The sequence below is a fragment of the Phaseolus vulgaris genome, chromosome 8, assembly GCF_051622355.1.
Source record: "Phaseolus vulgaris cultivar YP4 chromosome 8, ASM5162235v1, whole genome shotgun sequence".
NCBI classification, from domain to species: domain Eukaryota; kingdom Viridiplantae; phylum Streptophyta; class Magnoliopsida; order Fabales; family Fabaceae; genus Phaseolus; species Phaseolus vulgaris.
This window is the reverse complement of record NC_143505.1, coordinates 62,241,724-62,264,099: the sequence shown is the minus strand read 5'-3', so window position 1 is coordinate 62,264,099 and position 22,376 is coordinate 62,241,724. Positions and strand designations below refer to the sequence as shown.

The following is a 22,376-nucleotide window of genomic DNA, read 5'->3' as shown; positions in this document are numbered from 1 at the left end:
CATTTATCTTGTATAAGATCGGTCACTCAGTCCATAAATATAATATTACACATAAATAGAATATTAAAAATCATACACTTGTGTAGACGTTTGATTGCTAATGTTTTTTGTTTTCATTTTTTTAATTTGATCATCAGCAGCAGAGTCATTGGCACGACTTACTGTGGCACTATAAAAAATTGAAAAGATTTTGTTGACACTCTGCACGTTCTGGGAAATCGTATTGAGCAATCCTTGTAACGTGATGCATTCAAATTTTGAACTATTCCTTCTTACTAATCATCCTTTTGACTTTATAATTAAAACTAATTGCTCATAACTGCACCCTTATTTTAATTATTGTTACTTTCACCACAACCTAATTTCAATTAATTACTTATATTCACTCAATTTTACTTTTATTCCAATTTAAATTTAAATTTATAAACGTTATAATACATTCAAACTTCACTTTCATTCTTTAATTCCTCTTAATACAACACCCCAAAATCTCACTCACATAACTAATCTTTCTTCATTTATAAACTAATTTAATAGTTGTCACCGAATAAATTGATTGCACTATAACTCCATTAAGACATTTTCTTATAAACTCTTCAAAAATAAAAAAGATAAAGAGTTTTTTCATTAATTATATGATGATAGCAATGTTTTTACAATTTTTTTTCTATCACAAGGATAATTTTTTCTTATATTTCTTTATAATTGATGTCCATGTTCCTAACTTTTTTGAATTTGCTCCAACAGAGATTTCTGAATAAATAAAGTAATTTCGCAATTTAAAAACGTGGTTACGTTTATCATCCTTGAATATTTCAACTTTATAGCTTTAAATATATTTTTGTAAAGACTAATTTATAAATTTGACACAACTTGAAAGGTTCTTAAAATGTTTTTTTTACTATCAATACATTGATTTGAGTTGAAACTTCTCCAAAAAAATAATGTCATATTTGATAGACAATATCATTTATAACATGATGCTTGGCAATGGATAAACATAATAAGTTGTTTTTTTAGCATAATTATATATTTTAAAAATAAAATGTTACAAAACATATTTAATCTCCGAACTATTAACCCACAAGTTAAACAAAACAGAAAAAAGAAACATCATTAAATATACTTAGGTTTAAATAGATTTCCCACAAATACACTATCATTACTCCATTTGAGATATATAAGTATTTAAATTTTTAATTTCACTACAGAAAGAATTGATTATATATATATATATATATGTATATCTTTCTACAAATCCTTATATTTTCTTGAGAAAAAATTAATAAAAAATGCATTGAATTGCCTGAATTACAATATATACGTTCAATACTTACCATAAAAAATAAAAAATATCAGAAAGAATTCAGAACTATTGATTTAATATTAAAAAAAATCAAAAATTAAAGAGGATAAAATTATGCAACAGAGGTATAAGAAAAAGACACTAGACATTATCTCCAAAATTTGAAAAGTGTGCCAGAGTCACTGAACTTGTTTAAACCTTTTTTTTTTTTCATTAATTATGCATTTTAGTCCATTCACCCTAATGAACATCTTGAACGTTATAATAATTTTTTTTAAAAATTTTATAATAAATATAATATATGAAAATGGTGAAATTGAAATGAGTGAGAAAAAAGATGAAAGAAGAGAAAGATCGGTTGTAGCAGAGGAGGAGGCGAGAGGCAGTGTCCCTATTTCTCCGTTCTGTTTTTACATTCTTTCTATGCAAATATTCTTCCTAAATTCCAGCCTTTTTTTCTTCTTCCTGTTTTTATAGTCCATTCCTTTGTTCATCTTCTTACCCATTTCAGGAACTCACTTTTTCTCATCCTTTCTCTCTCTATCTTGCATTCATCTTAAAGGATTTCAAGTTTTTTTTTTTCATTTTTTTCCCTTTTTTTTGATTTTTTTTTTCTATTTTCTTTCCGACCTGGTTCTCATCTTATCCCTTTTGCTTGAATATTCAAACCCCTTTTTTTTTTCTGTCCACAATTCACGTTTATTGTGTGTTTTTGATAGATTCACCCGAGATATTTGAGCTAGGTACATCAAAGTGTCAGGCTTTCTCCAGGATGCAGAAAGGGTCTTTCAAAGTTTTTCCCTTTGGTTATGATTTCTGACTCAAACCCCTCTTTCCCCAAATCTTGTTGCACCCATTTTGTTCGGACAACTTTGCGGCTTCTCCTCACCTAATCTCGATTACCCAGGTCCTTGGAATGGACCATTTCACGGTTTCAGACTAGTGGGTGATTTTCTTATTTGACAAGGTCCTTCCTTTTCCCAATTCATAAGACAACCGATTCTGAACACCGAAGCAAAGCCAAGCCAAGCCCAGCCCCTTTGTTGTGGCCATCTTTCTTGATCTGACACAGGAAAAAATGTACGGGACCAAAAGCAAAATTGACCTTGCCTTTGAGTACCAATCTCAGGTTGCAGTTTTGAGGCCCAGCATCCATTCCAGGAGGGCAAATCTGACTGTGAAATTCCAAGACCTTTATGGATTCACTGTGGAAGGGAATGTGGATGATGTGAATGTGTTGAATGAGGTAAGGGAGAAGGTGAGGCAACAGGGAAGAGTTTGGTGGGCATTGGAGGCCAGCAAGGGGGCGAATTGGTATCTGCACACTACCATCGGGCAAGGCAGTGCCCTCACGTCCTCCTTGAAATTCTCAGCTATGACTAATGCTATCACGTTGAAGAAGTTGATCAGGAAGGGGATACCCCCAGTTCTTAGGCCTAAGATTTGGTTTTCCTTGTCAGGGGCAGCCAAGAAAAAGTCCACCGTGCCTGACAGTTATTATGATGATTTGACCAAAGCAGTGGATGGGAAGGTCACCCCTGCTACACGACAGATAGATCATGTGAGGAGCTCACCCCTTTCTTTTTATGATCATCACACACAGTTGGGTTTGGTTTTGAATTTGATTACAAGTTTCTTTATTATGGTTCTGGGCATCATCGTCCTTCTGGCTTGTTTGGTTGCCTTTTATTTGACAAGTGCCTGCAGCTGTGTGGATCATTTTCAAATGAATTTGATGGACTTTGCTGTGTCTTCATAAGAAAATTTCAGACAAATTTGCTGCAGATTTAGATGAATGATTGTCTATGTTGCTTTTGTGTTTTTCCCCTATGAGTAAAATTTATTATTTATTGAGGATATTGAGAGGTAAGGAAGATCTGTAGGAATTGAAGCATTTGTTAGCCCGATGTTTGTAACCTTTACAATTATAGGATCCTTGAGCCCTATTGGTATATCCCATTTCAATAATTTACATGTGGATGTTGTATAAGGATAGCATACCCCTCAGGAGTGCACAAAATTTAGATGAGGCAAAATGAAGCTTTGAGTAAACTCTGATCAGAAAGAGATGGGAATTTGTGTGATCCTTGGTAGTCAAAGATTAGAGATGAAGTTTGTGTAGGGCTGTAATTTGTTGGGAGGTGGATGCTGTTTATCTACTTAATAAACAATGTGCAGTTCATGGTTTTGGAAACACAGCTTTCATCAGGGTGTTGGATGCTATCCTTAAAATGATGTTTGATTATTGATTTTTGTGTGAAATAATTTGAACATGTCCACTGCTTATGATGCTCATTACATTTATTCTGTTTCTAATAATTTCATAAGCATGTTTGCAGGACCTACCACGAACCTTCCCTGGCCACCCGTGGCTGGACACTCCTGAGGGGCATGCTACTCTCAGGCGTGTTCTTGTTGCTTATTCCTTCAGGGATTCTGATGTTGGGTATTGTCAGGTGGGTTTGCTCTGTTCTTTCTTTTGAAGTAGTTTCTCTCTTCTCAGTGCATGAAAGACAAAAATCTGACTTGTTATGAATATAAATTTGATATTACCTACCTTTGTATGTGGCTTCCTTTTTCATTCAATAAATGCTTCTCGATTTGAACAAAAACCGTTTCTTTTGTTCTTTTTCTCCGTGATTAGATGTGATATGTTCACAAATTAGCAACATGCTGGTTGAATATTCTTTTGTTCCCTCTCAACCCTCACTCTTGTAAATTAACGACATGGTGTGACTGAAGCAGGTATTAGTTTCTATGTTGTTCCTACATTTATTTTTCTCAACTGCTTCAGCCACTGTATTTTATGTCTTGAAAATTTCAAGGTAGGTGTTGTAGCCAAGAGGGATGCCTCTCAATCTATAGCATATAGTTTAACCAGAAACAATGGTTTCCAGCTCGAATAGTCTCCCTTCTCCCTTATACTAGGTCCTTCCTTGTATCTAGTATTCTTTCCAACTCTTATTCCATCATTATTCTCTATGCCGCATATCCAACCAATTATCTTCATTAACGCCCTCTCTTCTTTAAGAAGAGTAAATGAGATCCCTTCCATTAACTCTATAGATCGGCTTCCGAGCCGTTTCACTCTATTATCGAGATTGGCCCATGACCTCATAGTAGGTAAAACATAGCACCACGAAGTTTCTTCATAACACTTTTTACTTGAAAATTAAAAATATTGAATGCATACTTGGGTAAATATTTTATCAATTGCTAACTCTACTACATTACTGCTGCAGGGATTAAACTACGTTGCAGCATTGTTGTTGCTTGTCATGAAGACAGAAGAAGATGCATTTTGGATGCTTGCTGTCTTGTTGGAAAATGTCCTGGTTAATGACTGTTACACAAACAACTTGTCAGGATGCCATGTGGAACAAAGAGTGTTCAAAGATTTACTAGCTAAAAAGTGTCCAAGGTATTTGTATATGATGTTTTAACTGTGTATCATACATGTTTGATTCCTAGCACCTTCTGAAAACCGCAGTAATGGAAATGCAGGATTGCGAGTCATTTAGAATCTTTGGAATTCGATGTTTCCCTTGTTGCCACCGAGTGGTTCCTCTGCCTCTTCTCCAAAAGCCTGCCTTCCGAGGTTAGAATAATGGGGCAATAAATTCTACATCAAAATGTTAAATTGTTCCTCATATTAATACTTCCTCCATGAATCAGACAACTCTTCGAGTGTGGGATGTTATCTTCTATGAGGGTGCCAAGGTTATATTTAACGTGGCCCTAGCGATCTTTAAGGTACCACTATCGTAGCCCTTTTGTTTTTTTTTTATATAAAAGCTTTCATGTTAGACATTACTGGGAAACTTGACATTTCAGCTAGGCTGACACCTTAAGTAAGAACAATCATCTGTCATCACATGAAAAAAATATTATTTAAAAAAAGAAAATATTGTAGCCCTTTTGTTCTTTCTTGATTTTTTTATCGAAATATAAAGAATATGGTACATTGGAAAGGATGTTTCAACAATGGTGAGTCTCAATTGCAGATGAAGGAAAATGAGTTGAGTCTAACCCATCATGTTGGCGAAGTGATCAACATTCTGCAGATGACCACTCATCACCTATTTGATCCAGACGATCTATTGACAGTAAGACAAGTTTTACTATCTCCACTGAATGGTTTGCATGTTTTCAGAAGAAGGGAAACCTTCAAGGAAGATTCACACAAAGGTTGTTGAATGAAAGTTTGATTGTGGTTGCAGGTGGCATTTGATAAGATTGGATCAATGACAACAAACACAATATCTAAGCAAAGGAAGAAACAAGAACCTGAAGTGATGAAGGAGCTTGATCAGAGGATTAGACGGTTAAATTCCCTTAGAGCGAGTGACAAATAGCATTAGCTTTGTTGTCTTTCGTGTTTTTTTTTTTGGTACCTTTGTTTTTCTAATTTAATCTCAAATGGTATCGCCCTCGGGGCATCATGACACAAGCCCTGTTCAATTTCAGGTTGTTTGTAGATCATAAGTGTAAATTTTGATATGGACATCATAATATATTAATTAATCTTGTAATTTCTATCACCATCAAAGTTCACCCCTCTTCAGTTATATTATTCTCTAATAATTGAATTATGTTATTTAGATTAAATTAAGGATGGTGGTGTTTCCTATATTACAAAAATCATCTTATGGACTATTATTGATTAAGCTCTTTGTTTAATCAGAATGTTTTATTAAAGGGATTAGTTTCATCAAGTTGAATGCGTTTTCTTGCACAGGAGAAAAAGAACTATCAAATTTCCTGAGTTAGCAACGTTGAATAGGAGTGAATGAATGAATATTAAAAGCTATATAGCATGAATGAATATTCAAAAAAATCATTCTTAAATTTATATAATAAATTAAGTTTTTAAAAAATCAATGTATTTATTTTTTTAAAATTTATTAGAGTTATGTTAGAATTGTCAGAAATCTAACAAATATTTTTTAAATTTGACATTTCATCATATTCTATACGTATTATACGAGTGTTAGTATCTGACATGTACACACCATTTAAGAGACATGTAACACACTATTTAAGAGACATGTTTGAGCTTTCTAGATTAAAAGTATTTTATTATTACGGCTTGTATGAATAAATGCATTCACGTGGTTCATGTTGTTTGCCATCTTCTGATTCAATTTCTTTCTACTTCTTAATTCTGGACAATCAAATTGCCTAGTTCATATTCAAATATTGATATTTGTTCTACCCACTCCTTAAGAAAGATTTCACATTCAAATATTCTAAATCTAAAATCTTATTTAAAGGGTAATCCTAATAATAATAATACAAATAAAATTTTGTATGGTGGAGTCGATTGCAACTTTTTATCTAATGATGAGTTGATAAGCAAAGATGGACTACCATGGGATGAATTTGAATGAAGACATTAATTTGTTCATTTTCTTTTTTGGAGTCTGCGTCTCTGCGAATTTACAACTATATATGTTCATGTGTTTGGTTCAACAATCAACATCGATTAAGTACTTGTGTTCATAATGACGGTCGATGAAAATTGCAAAGATCAACTAAAAAAAGGTACCCTATTTGTGTTCTTCTAATAATATAGCTTTAGAACATTTTACTCACCAACTTTTTTATTAATGGCAAACAAGTTCAGAGGAAATATGTCCTGTCTTATGAAACACGTCATTTTTATAACTTTAAAAACTAAAAAAACACAAATAAAATAAAGATTTGAAAAGAATTAAAATTTCGTGGTACTGAAATTTAAATTTTGTCATTAAAAATAAAATTATGCTGAAACTTATTATATCAACTAAATACGTTAATATTATGGAAGGGGAAAACGATTGGAGACAAAAGATTCGCATTAGTAAAATAAAGCGCATAAATAATCACTGGTTCCTTGAATCCGTATCTGCATGCAAGCATTAAAAATAATGTTAAATTTGGACGGAAAACAAAACGATGCCTTCCTCCCATATTATTATTGGGAAATCTTGCATGCAATTTTCATCAAAGAATATGCCTAAGTACAAAATAATCTAAAATAAGAATTTACAAGATCCTTATTATCTGTGGTTTTTCATAATAAACAATAAGCTTTCTTTGGAACAGGGAACCAAGAGGTTGGCATCTTCTTTTAGTTCTATAAACAAAATTGTGTTTTGTGTCCACTCATTCTCCATTGGATATGGTTTTCTTCAACCTTTCTGACTTAGGGAGTGCTGGCATTCTCCGAAGCAGTATCATCCTTTTCGTTTTCACTTTCCGCCGGAGTTACAGGTGCTGATTCACGGTGGAAGTGTTCTTCAGGTTTCTTCAGGCTCCAGTACATTATGCTAGCAGCTAAAATGAGTATCATCTTCTGGTTCACCTGTCAAGGTTAAATGCAAGATAAAGGAGAGTTGGACATCAAATTTCTTAGCCAAATAAAGGACAGATAAAATGTCTGGTGGAATAGGTAAGCACTAATATAACAAATATGCAAGATTTACTAATATCCAGTGTTGTGTTGAGTGTAACAGACTTAGCTCATAGTTTATATTATTCTGTTATTATGTGATCGATTCTGTTATTATTTTCATCTATAAAAGAATAATAACAGGAAACAGCAACCTATTAAATCAAAACTGCCCTTTTCACAGGCAATTGGCATAATTACTGGCAAAATTATGTTTAAAACATCTAGGAACTTACCTCTATTATGTCTTCAGGTAACAGAAAAATGGAACACCCAAGTTTTCGGGCAACACTGATTATATATGTTGCATTCAACTTCTTATCTTCATCTGCAATTCAAGACAGAATAATTTAAAATTTCCAATTTTTGCCATAAGGTAAAATATTCTCTTCACATTAATATCAAATATAATGATTGATGAGAAATTAAAGAGTTCTAGACAGAATTCTAGAAGCATAAATTCTCAGTCGGAATACCAGTTTCCCCTTTAGTAACAAGACTCCAGTTGACAACCCTTGGCTCCACAGCACTCAAAAGCTCAAGGAAGAACACGCCACTGGAAAGATTCTTATCCTGGTGAAGCAGAATACATAAACATTAACAATGAACTGTAGTCCAAATCAAAGCAACCATCGAACACATTGTTCCTTCATAAAAACTGAACAATCTTTTTTTCATTCGAAAGCCTTGTAAAATTACTTCTAATACTATTGATAACAGATTCCTGTGATTTCGCAACAAACATGAGCAGTACAAACAAATGTAAAATTAATAGTACCAAGAATTGTATAATCACACACCCACACACATAACTCTCAATAGATGGTTCTATACCTTGAAACTGTCCATTTGGGAAGTTCTTCCTGCTTTTTTCACTTTATTGTTTGCCCAGTTTAGAATATCAGCATCGGTAATCTCTTTGCCTTGGGAGTGAGATCGCAAATTTCTCAGAAGTTGAAGCATAGTAAACCTCATTAGCTGCCACAAAAATGCTGGGGACAAAAAAAAAGGAGATGAATATTCCCTATACATATAATTAGGCAGATTTTGAACAAAATAATGACAAATCAAAATGTTAGAATATCAGTATAAAGTAATGAATATACCCAAAAAAATACCCGATGAATGATGACAGAACAGAATTCAAGCAGATGTTAAAAGATAGGAAACCCACTACACAATTATAAATTGTTCTCTACCTATAAGAAATCATCACAAAACAGGGATAAAATGACACTCACCCAGTAAGAGCTTCTTATTCCCTTGTACAATATCATTGCCAGCAACATTCACTAATGAAAAGTTTAGGTCCTTCCCAATCTTTATAACTTGGTTGCAATTCTCAACTTTTCTGAATGGCATCTTAATTGGAGGCTTTGTGGCCAGCTTCCAATTGACAGATCCTGGTGAAACCTTGTCAAGAACTTCTAATAGAACCCATCTGCATAAAAGGAAATAAGGACAATCACAATCGATAAAGGTTAAAGAAAATATTAAAAGATGACATAAGTTGAAAACAGAAATGATACTAAAACAGAAGACGCAGATGGTGAGCCAACTGAACAATGGAAAAACTTGCCCATTTCTGACATCCTCAAAAACATTATTGACATAAGTGGCAATTCCAAGACTGTTAATCCATAGTCTGAAGCATCGTTCTTCCCGAGATGTCTCTGCATCATCAGTCATCATCTCAGCAAAGGACATCTTCTGACTGTCAACTGTTGTAAGACCATTCCTACAAAAGTACAAGTAAAAGAGATATTGGATTTGGTTAAATGAAACTTACAATCTGAATCAGTTCTTATTGCATGAATTTTCAATGAAATCGTTAGCATATTGCAACCTCTTTAACTAACCATACCTATGCTGGAAAATTTGAGCAACAAATGCAAGATTAAGATTAGGTGATCCCTCCACTATGTCCTTTGGAGTGAGGTATCTCTTGCAATCTAATCTCTCTGCCTGCTCAAGAACCATGTTAGCCCTTTCTGTTGGATCACTTGTGGTTAGGGCAGATGGGCCAGCCACTTCTGGGGCAAGAGCATTAAGCAAGTAAGCATAAGCCTCTCCATCCTGCAAAAAGAAGATATTGTATATATGATAGACACATGCAACTTATAATCATATTATATCTCTCTATGAAAATATCTGCCAGGCACGTAAAAAAACTAGCCACAGAATGATTCAGCAATTGACATGATGTAGAGCAGTACAGTGATTCTTTTCCTTGAAAACTAGTCTATGGTTGTCAAGGCCAACAGCAAGAAGGTCTGCAGTTTCTTTACTGATTTAAAAGGCATAAAATAAAGGCAGTGTTGGGTATAAGAAAAGGTTCCTAACAAGGAATACTGGATAACAATTGTACTAGAGTAAGTCAGCATGCAAAGTTAATAAGAATTTCCCTCACCTTTAGGTCAGAAGAGAAGTTTGTAACTTCTTTCTCATATCCAGCTTTCTTCAAGTGGAAATTCATCCATTTCAGTAAAACCTTTTCGGGTGCTAAACTGATAAGCTCCTCCACCTCCTGCCAGCATGTTACAATATAATACAGTGGGTTATTTCAATCACATTTCTGACATGTAAAGGAAAGAAAAAACCATTGTACTTTGTAAACTACAAATAAAAGGAACAATATTATCCAGTATCACCTTGTCATCTTCCACTAATTCCACAAGTTGAGGAGTTTTCTTCAGATTGAGATCAGCTAACAGTTGAATCTAATGTTGCCACCATAATGAAAAGTCAAACAAACAAAAAGGATAGCATAAGTTTACACGTGTTACCAATGAATAATAATCAACTCATTATGGTGTCAACCTCCTTATCTGAGTTCCATATTAAGGAAGGAGGGGGACATGTTTCAGTAGTTTACCTTAAGTACTTGTGAAATCAGACCAAGTAGCAGATGGGGCTACAAATAATCAAACAGGAAAATTTTAAAAAATAAAATGAGTTAAAGTCTGTCGAATGAAATAAAGGAATCTGGAAACATGAAGAGAAGGGAAAAAGAAGGATTAACCCTACTCTTCCTTCAACTAGATCCTGTGTACCAATATTGACCACTGTGCACCCAATAGCCTTGGCTGAATTCAGGCCAAGGGTATGGTTCTCATTCCTTTCCCATGGATTAAGAATTTTTTTTGTGTTAATAGCTCGCTCATCTATGGTCCCAGGAACAGCAACATTAATAAGCTTGCTGGAGCAATAAAATAAACAACGAAGTCAGGGTGGAAGAAAGGGGAGATAATTTGCTTTAAATGAGCTGATATTGATGAACGAACACTACCATAGAAGGACTCCATCTTTTGCAAGATCAAACAATGCATCTGTTGATGGATCAATTGGAAGAAACTGACCCAGGAATTTATCTTCAGCCAAGCAGTTGTTAATATGTGCGACATAAGAAGCTTTCTCGGATTCATTAATTGCATGATGAACAGTTGTTGTAGCTGCCTTCAAAAATGAAGAAGAACTTCTTGTACCACCATCTTTAGCTATTGCTTGGGCATGCAGATTTAAATGCACCTGTCATTCAATGTCCCTGATTAAATTGCTATGTCCAATGTAAATATAAATATAATTAATACCTACAAAATTACTCATAAACAAATTAGTATATACCAGCTCACGCAGATATTTAAAATTAAAACAAAACAAAATCACAACTTCGTGTCATGTTAAGTGCACATACACGAAGAGGCAATTTGAACATCAAATGACATTGTAACGTTTATTATCCAAAAATTTCTTTGAGAAAGCAATCAAAAGGTCATTCTTACAAACATGTAGAAACTAAATTAAGAAACACATGAACATGTAGGAGCATAGCCTTTAACTTTTCCGGAGGCAAAATAAAAACTCACCCTTAAGAAGGACTCGAAATCAATTTCTTCATCCATGTTGCCATACGACTCTGCCAAAGAAGCTTTAATCTCATCCTCGGTGAAGATTTCAGAAAAAGTCTTCAATTTCTTAAAAATAGATGGCAAATCTCCGACAGTAACACGTCCCGATTGAGTCCTTTCCGACACATACTAAACGAACGCAATACACAGAAGGCGCGTTTGAGTCCGAGATTGCGGTTTCGACGAAAAACAACAGAAGAAGGAAGAAAATACAACAGACCTTGGATTTGAGGGTTCGAAGTTCGACTTGAGTGAACTGGCTCTGAAGCTCTTGATCAGAAACAAGGACGCCGACGAAACTAGACATGTTTGACTATGTTGGAGAAAAACAATAAACACTGGAATAACACTGACACAAAACACACGAAATGAAACGTTCATTAGCCAATATAGATACCGCATTCGGAATCCAATGAAATATGCGTGAATATCCAATCACACGGATCCAAGGGGAGATTACGACAACACAGGAAACGATTGAGAAATGAGAATTGAGAAAAGTACCTTAGAGAGTCAGAAAAGGAGAGAGAGATTCGAAGGTTTCGTCATCGTTTTGGTTTCTTTCTTCTTCTTCTTCTTCTTCAGACAGAGAGAGAGAGAGAGAGAGAGAAAGAGAGGTGTTTGTTTGAATGCGCGAAAGAGGAAATGGGGTGGGGAGAAAAAAACGTGTTGGCGAAAGGACCCGCGAAGACAAAGGGAATGGAACGCAAATAATCAAATCAAACGTTACGATGCTTTTCTATTTCCCTCAATATTAAACAACAGTGACACCTGGCATCACTTCACACTCCTCTTTTCTTCACTTTCTTCCTCTTTTGGTTCTTTTCTTTTGTCGCTTTTCTACTACTTTTTTTCCCTCAAAGAAAATCAATTATACACCTTTTTCAAATTTTAAATAATGCTAAACAATTATTTTAATTCATCTCTTTTATTAACAAATTAATCTTCCTACAATAAATTAATATTGAAATGGATTATAAAAAATAGTATTATTTTCGGACGGGTTGTAATCTATGAGGATCAGACACTTCTCTTAAATGGGCGTATCCGTGTCGGACACACGTCGACACTCGTAGGACATTTATCAGTGAAGTGTTCAATTCAAACAATATTTGTTGGATTTTTGAAAATTCTAGCACGGTTTTAATACAATTTTAAAAAGTATAAATACAATAATTTTCTAAAAACTCAAATTTATTGTATAAATTTTTATTATGATTATAAATATAAGGAACAAATTCTTTTGAACCAGTTATGAAAAATATATTCATGCTCCCAAAAGAATCTGAAACATACTTTTACACATAAATATTTATTTTCAATTTATATAATATATAGATTTGTGTCCCCGTGTCCTACATTTTAGAAATTATACGTATCTCCGTGTCCGTATCCGTGTCGTGTCAGTGTTCAAACAAATTATTGTCTTTCTTTATTGTCGATTGGTAGGTCTATTTTTCCTTCTAAAATGGTCACCTTGTCCTTCTTGCACTTCTCCACTTTTCGTCTTCGTGAACTCTCGGTTTGGATGATACATGCAAAAGTCACTTAGACGCTCAAACAAAAATGCGGTGTTCGACACTCGTTGTTATTAACATGGGATAATAAAGTACCTGATTTTTTTGAATTTGTGTCTATTTATATGGGTCTGATTAGGAATTTTGGTCATGATCAAAAGTATATTACCTAATGTTTAATCACTGATTAGTTTCGTTAATATTTTGTTTGAACTTAAGGGTTTTGGTTATGTCGGTCAGTCTTGACTGGATGTCGAAATTCCAGGTGTCATACGGACCCAACAGATACAAGTACTTTTTAGTATTTATTTGTTAAAAATAATAAAAAATAATACCTACGTGTCATTATAAAAATTAAAAATAAAAAGTATAACCTCCTCGTACGACATTTATTCCTGCTTTCCTTGAGATATACTCCAACGCTTAACAATTCACAGGTTTGTCTTTGAGAACAAGGTATCAAATGTCTATTTATCCAAAAACAAAAACCAAAAGAAAACTTGTTAGAATATATGTTTCCGAAAAGTACATATAAACATAAACAACAATTCGAAACTTTTTTTTTTTTTTAATGTGATGTTAAACTAGAAGCATGTTATAGTTAGGGAATGAAGATAGTGAAAAAATAAAATTGCAGAACTTAGTGATACCTTATGGTCCATCCCTTACTTTCACACGCAATCTGCTTTCGCATTAACTCTAACCGACCAATGCTAACATTAAAAACACCGATTATTTTAAAATATTGTTTCAATATTTTTTTTTTTCGTAGTCCTTCAAATTAACATTTAACTTTTTACGTGTAAAATGGATTGGATAATGTTTACGATACAGGTAACATATACCCTAATATGAACACTCATACGATATGAATATGGACACAGAGATATGGACACAGAGATACATATAATTTTTAAAATGTAGAATATGTCACACTAATTAATATATTATATAATTATGAATTATATAAATTTATAATAAAGATTTATGTACATTCAGTTTTTTGTTATAGCATACAGATGTTTCTCATAGCTGGTTCAAAAAAATATTTGTTTCTTATTTTTATAATCATAATAAATTTTTATATAATAAATTTAAGTTTTTAGAAAATTAATGTATTTTTTTCTTTTTAAAATAGTGTTAGAACCGTGTTAAAATTGCAAAAATTCAACAATTTTTTTTTAATTGGATATTTCACTGATACGTGTCTTACAAGTGTCGTGAGCTTAACTTAATTTTAATTCTGGCATTAATGTTTGACTAAAATCTAAACAATGTTAGAATTATTATTATATATTTATTAGTTTAATAGAAGAAAAAAAAGTAGAAAAGAAAATTATATATTTTATTAATCAATAATTATTACACACTTACATTATTAAGTATTATATTTATATAGTACATAAAAAAATAAAAATAAAAAATAACAAAAAATAATATAATTATATTTAAAAATTTAAATATTATATGAAATCGTATTTATCATCTTGATTAGCTTTTTTTAGTAATATTGATAGAAATTATTATTTTTAGATTGTTATGGGTTACTTCTTTTTACACCAACTTGATACTTAGTCAATATTCCTCCACGAATCACAAAGACTATATTTTTTAGGATGTAAATTAGATTTAAATTTATTCTATTGGTGTTTTTCACAGTAATTTTTGAGTCGATATGTATAATTATTATTTTTTATCATTGACACTCATAAAGACCCCAAAATGAGACCAAAGACATCATTATATGCAACACAACACAGTTCAAACAAACCCCTTGTGCAATCTTCAAAGAGTATAAAGGAATACAAATTTCAAAATTAAGTCACCAAAAAACTACATTAAATTTCACCTCAACAAGTGTATTCATGAAGAAAGCTCAACGCATGCTGTTATAGCCTTTCATCATCAACCTTGATTATTTTTATTCAGAGTTTGAGTCACCTCTCATATGGTATTAACATGTTATTGAATTTGTGTAGACCTGAATATTAAGAAGTAGAGTTGAACTATATATTTTCGATAATGATCTAATAGAATAGAAAGTGATTGTATAAGTCTGATAAATTCTGATTATGATAAATTTAAAATAATTATGATATCATATTAAGAAGTGAACTTTAAATTTAACTTAATTTTATAAAATTAATAGAGGTACCCGTAAAAGACACTCTGACGTTAAAATCAGACTTCGACACTCAGCACCCAATGTATTTAGTACTATATGAATGATTGAAATTTGTATTTATTTATATAATTTATTATGGACCTTTTATTATTGGATCTGACTAAGAATTAAATCTACAATATATATTATTTAATGTTTGATCTTTGATTAGTCTCATTAACCATTTGTTTGTGGATAATTACTTGGTTGATTTTGACCGGGTTTTAGACTTCGAATCAATCGTACCGATCCGATGTGTATAAAATTTACATTTATTTATACGTTATAAAATATCATAATCTTTAATCAATATATCATAATCTTATAATCTTTATAATTTTTATTCTATGTGTAATTTTAAAAAAAATTATAGAAAGTAACCACTTTCTTATTATCTTTGTAATTATTTTGAAGATGACATTGCAAAGATCTGTTGGCCAAGATTACTTCAGCATCTCATAATCATCAAAAGCTTTCTTTTTCGTCACGGAACTATCAACTTTAATCAATGATATTTACTAAACCCAGCAGGGCAAGTTTGCAACGGAAAATTTTACTTGCTATGCATTTTTTATTCTTTAATGGGCCAATCGCAACGCAGCTGATAGCTGTGAAGGACCAAAAACAAATGCTATTAATATCATCAGTTATTGTTTAACAAAACCGCATCTCTTGTCACATGCCACAAAGATAGCAAAAATTCATGGTCTTCACCAGCTGGAAAATTTCTTCATTTTTAATCCAGTTTCTTATACAAAAGTTACAAAAATTGTAAATCAAAGTATCATTTTCCTTCTTGTAAATCGGCCAATTCATTATCATTTTCAGGGAATAGACTTTAACTTGAAGTGATGGCATTAAAACTCTCCAAAAAAGGTATACAGGGATAACATAACAACCACATAACATGACAACCACATGCTATGAGATTTGAAAAAAAAAAGTATAATAGCAGAAATCACATTCATACAGATATTGAATAACACTTATGTTCAAAAAAAATGGATTCAAATCAAAGCAAGTGCACCAAATGTAGATACATAAACATAATCTAAATTAAATATTCAATTGGGAAGAGTCTCATCAGAAGAGCACCAGCACACCAAAAGATGCCAAGACAAGGTTGGCCCAGATTCCATAGCTGATGAGCTTGTGAGAAGAGGAGCCATCATGTGTAGAAGATGGAGAGGATGCTTTGCTATCTGCACTGTGTTCAGTGGGAGAATCTGCAGCTGGGGCAACATCAGGAGTTGGTGCTGGAGCAGGTGCTGGAGGTATATCAGTGCCAAAAATGGCCTCAGGAAGTAGCACCTTGTCAACTTGGTATATAGCAACAGGATCTGTGGCATGAACAGCACTGCTCACCTTGGTTTTTGACCATCCTGAACTAATCAGCACTGTCCCAGAATTATCAGTGAAATTCAAAGTGTAATCCCCTCCAGCAAATGTGGGAGTAGAGCTGGTTTCACTGAGATTTTTGAAGTCAGACAGAGAATAGAAATGTGGCAAGGCATGGAAGAGGATCACTTGCTTTATCTCCTCAGACTTGAGTTTTGATAGAGAAGATTTCTTTGCAGATGTGAAGGCACTGTCCTTAGGAACAAAGATGGTGATTCCTTCTTCAGTGTTGTTGGCTTGGTTTTGGAAAGTGTCAATCACTTTGGTGGATTCCAGGTATCCAAGGAAGGTGTGAAATGGACCAGCAACACTGAGCAACTCAGTGAGGTTCACAAAATCTGGTGCTGGTGCTGGTGCTGGAGTTGGGGTCAGTGATGATGAAGGACTTGCAGTTTTGGCAAATGCTGTAGTGAGAAGCAGCATAATGTTGCTGACAATGAAAAGCATAGAAAACTCCATATTTTCCTTCTGGTTTATCCTCCCCTTGCAATATCAATAGTCTCTCCAAATTCCTGTGAGAAAAAAAAAGCTCCACAGTAGTTAGAACTTAGATCTCATCTCAACAAAACCTACCCCACCTTTTGCAAAAGTCAAATAATGCAGCTAAAAATGAACACCAAGTTCAAACTCAATCTCCAATAAATAAACATTATAAACAATCATAAACCCTTTAATTTTTACCACCAAACCTTCTCTTTACATCTCACTGAAAAGTTGTGTATAGCTTACTAATAATAGCTAGAGTAATGGCTGCAGCCAGATCTTACAAAAGTTAACATACACGAACAAAAAGAAAAAACTCAACAGAATATGAAATGCACAAGATCTAGAAATGCAAATTGAACCAGAATGAGCAGAGGGAATTTCAGATCGGACCATGACATGTACCATCGAGGAACACTTAAAATGTGCTACTTTTGCTTCACAACAGTGAAAAATGTGAAATTTAGGACAGCATGCGAGTCCCAGAAGAGTAAAATTCTGAATGCTAAATTCAAGATCGAGACCCTAGTGAAATAACAGTTGAAAGATTTTATCTTTCTTTAAAAAAAACATCATGGCCCCAATGGCAAAGTGAACGAATCCTTTAGAAAGTTCCGAACTTGGTGAATGTAGGTGAGTTAGGGAAGTGAAGTACACAGTGGCAGAGTTCAAATCATTTCATGAACCCCATAGGGGAATGAGACAGATCTAGAGTAGCTGATCCAAAATCAGAAGCACCCACTTGACAAAAATGACATTCAGATGTGAAAAGCAAGAAAAGCTAAAAACTTTGCACCAAACCATTAATTGAGAAGAACAAAATTAAAGCAAAGGCATGAATGACAGTGAGATTGAAGAGCACAGACCTGAAAGAAGAGGAATTGAGAGAGAAAGAGAGAGAGAGAGAGAGAATGTGAAGAAGGACGAAGAATGAGAGATGGAGAGAAAGGGTATATAAAGATGGAATGGAGGGTACATACCAGCTGGAAGGGAAGATGGAGAGAGAGAGAGAGAGAGAGGGTATAGTGATTCTGTTCTACTTCTTCTTCTTCTTCTTCTTCAACTTGTTGAAGTTCTACTTGTTGTGTGAAGATATAATATACTATAATGGAAAATGCATATCTGGAACACACTTTTTGTAGGCTTGGATGGTGCCCTTTCTATATCTGCTTTAACTAATTACTTCCTTAGCCCATCATAGACCAACCTTGCACTCTACCCCACCATTTTCCATCTCCCCATTTTTTCATCTTCCTAACCGACACACATAATGCTTCCTACATTATTTATTTACATCACCAAATATGAAGCTGACATTTAGCCATACCAATGCTATACTCATATCTCACCATGTTCATCACACATCCTATCATATCTTCCACTTTGTTTTACTAAATTATGTTTCTGTTTGCCCATCAATTCTTTTATCAATTCTAATTATAGTTGCTTATACTGTTCGATTATAATGCTAATAAATCATACTATTCATGTATTCATGTATTAAGAAATATATACTGCGTATACAACACGAACACAAAAATATGTATAATCTCTAAAATGGAGGACACGAAATACGAATTTATATATTGTATAATTATGAATTATATAAATCAATAATAAATATTTATGTGCATAAATATGTTTTGATTTTTTTTACAGAAAGATGTTTGTCATTACTAGTTTAAAATGATTTGTTTTTATTTTATTTTTATAATCATAATAAAATTGTATACAATGAATTTTTAGAAGATTAATGTATTTCTTCTTTTTAAAATTATGAGTGTCAGTGTCTGATACGTGTATCCAATATATATACATCATTTAAGAAACGGGTCGAGCCTCATAACATATATATATATATACAAATCTCATTTTATAAATCGATTTGATAAGATTTGATTAAATTTAAAGTTCACTAATTAACTTCACAACTAATTTTAGTTCATACTTCTTATTTTTTAAATTATTGTGGTGACATGTAATAGTTTCACAAACGAGAAAAATATAATTTGTTTTTAACAACCTAGTCTTACTATATATCATATATGTATGTGTATATATCATGAGTAACATACATACATGCATAGTTTAAGCAAAAGAAAATAAAGTGATATGGTTTATGGCACTACATAGCACTCATATAAAAAGTTAGTGTATATTGGAAGAAGTTGAGGTGGGTTGAAAAAATGTGTATCCATCACAAATCTAAATAAGACAAACACAATACCTAGTTGCCAACAAAACTACATCCTACACCTTGCAACACCACAAGCCAAAGTTAGATGAAGAAATATGGTGAGATCTTCCAACCCTTTCAATATCCTTTCTTCTACACAATCTAACATCAAAACTTTCATGGTGTGATGTAAAAAATATACATAACAAAATATTTTATTCATATTTCATTAATGGATAACCAAAATTCTAAGAGACATAAAAAAAAAATATAATTTTGTGAAATTAAACACATTAACAATTAAAACATTTCTTTTATTTGCTTATTATTTTCACAAATGTCCATTTTGTATTTACACCAAAAAAGAAAAATTAGTTATGATTTTCCCAACAGTAAGAATTAATTATAATTTTTTTCAATACATTATTAATTTTTAATAGAATTACCAATGGGTTAGATTTAATTATGTAAAATCACCACAAAATATAGATGTGTATAACATTACAAAACACAAAATTGTATAATATATAGTGAATTAACTAAATAAAGATTTTTAATAATTGAGTTGTATTGATTGTCTTTTAACAAAAAGAAGTAACGTGAATGAAGTTACAATATAATTGTATAATTTATACTATTAAGTAAGAAAGAACTATACTCATGACTCTCTACCTGATAATATATCGTATTAATTTATAATAAAGGTTTTTCATTACATGTTACTTTTGTTTTTCTCCTATTTAAGAATGATAATGTTAATTAATTTTTTAATTGGGAATTTATTTATCAAATTTAGTTGGACGCATATAATGTTAACACCATTATTTTAATTTGTATATTGTAATTTATACAAGTGGCACGAGTAATTGTAGAATTTACAATAATTTTGTTATTTGTTAAACTAAGTGGGTCTCATGATTTGTTTCGTATCATTTTGTTAAAAAAAATGATTACATAGAAATTGAATGAATAATATTGCTTTTAAGGGACTTCATCTTACTTTTTAATAATGTGAAATAAAACTATTTAATTTTATAAAATATATTTGTCAAATCAAATATACGAGGTGTAGTTTGATTATTCTATAAATATAGTTATATATTGCTAAAAATCAAGATCAAAATAATTTATATATTTATTTTTTTAATATATTTTTTAAAGATAAAATTATGATGAAATACAATACATACATTTCTAATAAAACACAGATCAACCGATAAAAGATTCCAGAACAGAATAACTTTGTTTCTACTGAGTTTTTTACGATATAAAATAAACTTTTTAAATGCAACAACCTTATTATCTAAATTGTACCAAAAATGTGTGCTAAATAGTATTAATAAAGCATGCTATAGTATATTATGTGTATCTTGATTACAACTTCCAAAAAAAAGCAATCTCTTATTAGTTTATCTTAGTAAATACGTTACAATTATAGGATTTATTAATTAATTAGTACACAAGACTTTCATTACTAGGGAAGATATGAAGGTAAGTTTGATTTTATTTTTTTTAGATTATTTTCATTTCATTATTCTTTAAACTTATTAACTCTTCAGACTCTCATGTTTTGAGCCACCTTCAAATATATATGTCTTATTCTTTAAAATATAACACGTTTCCATTTTGTGGCTATAAAGTACCTATAATTTTTTTATGATAATAGAATACATGTAACTTTTTATCATAATAAAGTACATATAACGTTTAAATGATAAGTTTAAGTAAATATATTTTGTTAATTGAAAATACTACTTAAAATTTAGGTTTATTACTCAAACTTTAGTCGATTATCTTTATATGACAATTTACATTATGGATGTTGGGAAATAAAGATTATGTAATGTGCAACTTTGTTGGATAGAGTGTTTATTGTGATGTAAAAAGCTATAATTAATAATTATTTAAGAGTTTAGTAATTAGAGATGGATATTTGAGTTTAAATTTAAGCTATACATATAAACCTCAGTCCACAGTATATATGGACTTTCATTTTTATTTCTTTTCTTCCTCATCCTTACAATTATCTTTCGTACTCCACAATTTTTAAAATGACAAATTCACATTTTTTTTAAAAATATTTTTTGATATTATATTGTGTGGTCATGGAAAAAGGAACATCTTCGGTAAATTTCAAAAAGCTTTTTAAGTTTCATTGACTTACGTCAGAGGTTAGGAAATTGTGTTTTCATGGACCAAGTTCAGTAGTGTTTTGAGCGAATCACTCTCGATCTTGACATTTACGAGATCTATATACTCTGAATGAAAAATAGGGTGAAGAACATTAAAGTTGACAGATATGCAAGATTAAAATCATCATTATTATTAAATATGATTAAAAAATAAAAAAAGCTAGATTAAAATAAAATGCAATGTGAATAAAAAAATAACATTGTTTATAGAATTAGAAACAATTGTTTTTGAGTTAATTGTTTGTTGTAATAAGAAAATATCTTTTGAGTAAAACATATATGTTTTGAATAAGTTGGCTAATTTAGGGTTCATTCATAGAGAATCATTTCATTGGTATAATAGACTTCCATCTAGTCTGTTATTAGAATTCTTTATGAATAACTATAGTCTACTTATGTATCGTTTTTGTTAACATGTGGGTTTTGGTCTAGTCCCCCCATATTTTTGTATTTTCTTTCTTTTTCTTTTTTTTAATAATACTTTTTTCATGTGATGACAGATGATTGTTGTTAATTGAGGTATCAGCCTTGCTGAGAAGTCAAGTTGCATTGTGATACCTAACATGACAACTTTTATATATAAAAAAAAAACATATATGTTTTGAAAATTTTTTAGAACACTATTTTTTAAATTTCCAGAATAGGATTTTTATAATAAAAGTTTTGAAATGGAATTTTTAAAATAAGATTTTCAAAACTGGATTGATAATGATAAAACCCATGAAATAAACTTTTATACAATGGATATAACATATTTTGGAATGAGTTTTCGTGAATGTGCAACAGCGGGGGTGAGAGA

The 22,376-nt window shown here is 31.8% G+C and overlaps 3 protein-coding genes across 6 annotated transcripts; 1 reads left to right on the top strand and 2 right to left on the bottom strand.

Annotated features, from left to right (window-relative positions):
* The first annotated feature begins 1,469 nt into the window (after positions 1–1,469).
* Positions 1,470–5,855, top strand: LOC137827231 (Ypt/Rab-GAP domain of gyp1p superfamily protein). Its single transcript, XM_068633489.2, has 7 exons — positions 1,470–2,867; positions 3,646–3,762; positions 4,549–4,727; positions 4,811–4,904; positions 4,982–5,059; positions 5,311–5,412; positions 5,527–5,855. The coding sequence occupies exons 1-7, from the start codon at positions 2,385–2,387 to the stop codon at positions 5,659–5,661; spliced, it is 1,188 nt and encodes a 395-aa protein (XP_068489590.1). The 5' UTR covers positions 1,470–2,384; the 3' UTR covers positions 5,662–5,855.
* Positions 5,856–7,213: 1,358 nt separating this feature from the next.
* On the bottom strand, positions 7,214–12,445 carry LOC137827230 (Actin binding Calponin homology (CH) domain-containing protein). 3 transcript variants are annotated; one of them, XR_016514573.1, is made up of 15 exons: positions 12,152–12,377; positions 11,868–11,996; positions 11,606–11,776; positions 11,029–11,267; positions 10,767–10,938; positions 10,615–10,653; positions 10,391–10,459; positions 10,150–10,266; positions 9,604–9,815; positions 9,269–9,477; positions 8,981–9,180; positions 8,574–8,731; positions 8,216–8,312; positions 7,976–8,067; positions 7,214–7,652 (listed from the first exon to the last, which is right to left on the bottom strand). XR_016514573.1 is itself a non-coding variant. In XM_068633487.1 (15 exons), exons 2-15 carry the CDS (start codon positions 11,952–11,954, stop codon positions 7,494–7,496), a joined length of 1,971 nt encoding a protein of 656 aa, XP_068489588.1. In that variant the 5' UTR covers positions 11,955–11,996; positions 12,152–12,445; the 3' UTR covers positions 7,214–7,493. The 3 variants fall into 3 exon arrangements, 2 of the variants coding, with proteins under 2 accessions (XP_068489588.1, XP_068489589.1); XM_068633487.1 differs by having other exon boundaries at positions 9,319–9,477; positions 12,152–12,445; XM_068633488.1 differs by having other exon boundaries at positions 9,319–9,477; positions 11,868–11,985; positions 12,152–12,374.
* A 3,715-nt stretch (positions 12,446–16,160) lies between these two features.
* FLA7 (FASCICLIN-like arabinoogalactan 7) lies at positions 16,161–18,522 on the bottom strand. Of its 2 annotated transcripts, none has more exons than XM_068628986.1 (2): positions 18,190–18,522; positions 16,161–17,238 (listed from the first exon to the last, which is right to left on the bottom strand). In XM_068628986.1, exon 2 carries the CDS (start codon positions 17,183–17,185, stop codon positions 16,412–16,414), a length of 774 nt encoding a protein of 257 aa, XP_068485087.1. In that variant the 5' UTR covers positions 17,186–17,238; positions 18,190–18,522; the 3' UTR covers positions 16,161–16,411. The 2 variants fall into 2 exon arrangements, with proteins under 2 accessions (XP_068485087.1, XP_068485088.1); XM_068628987.1 differs by having other exon boundaries at positions 18,076–18,278.
* Positions 18,523–22,376: the final 3,854 nt, after the last annotated feature.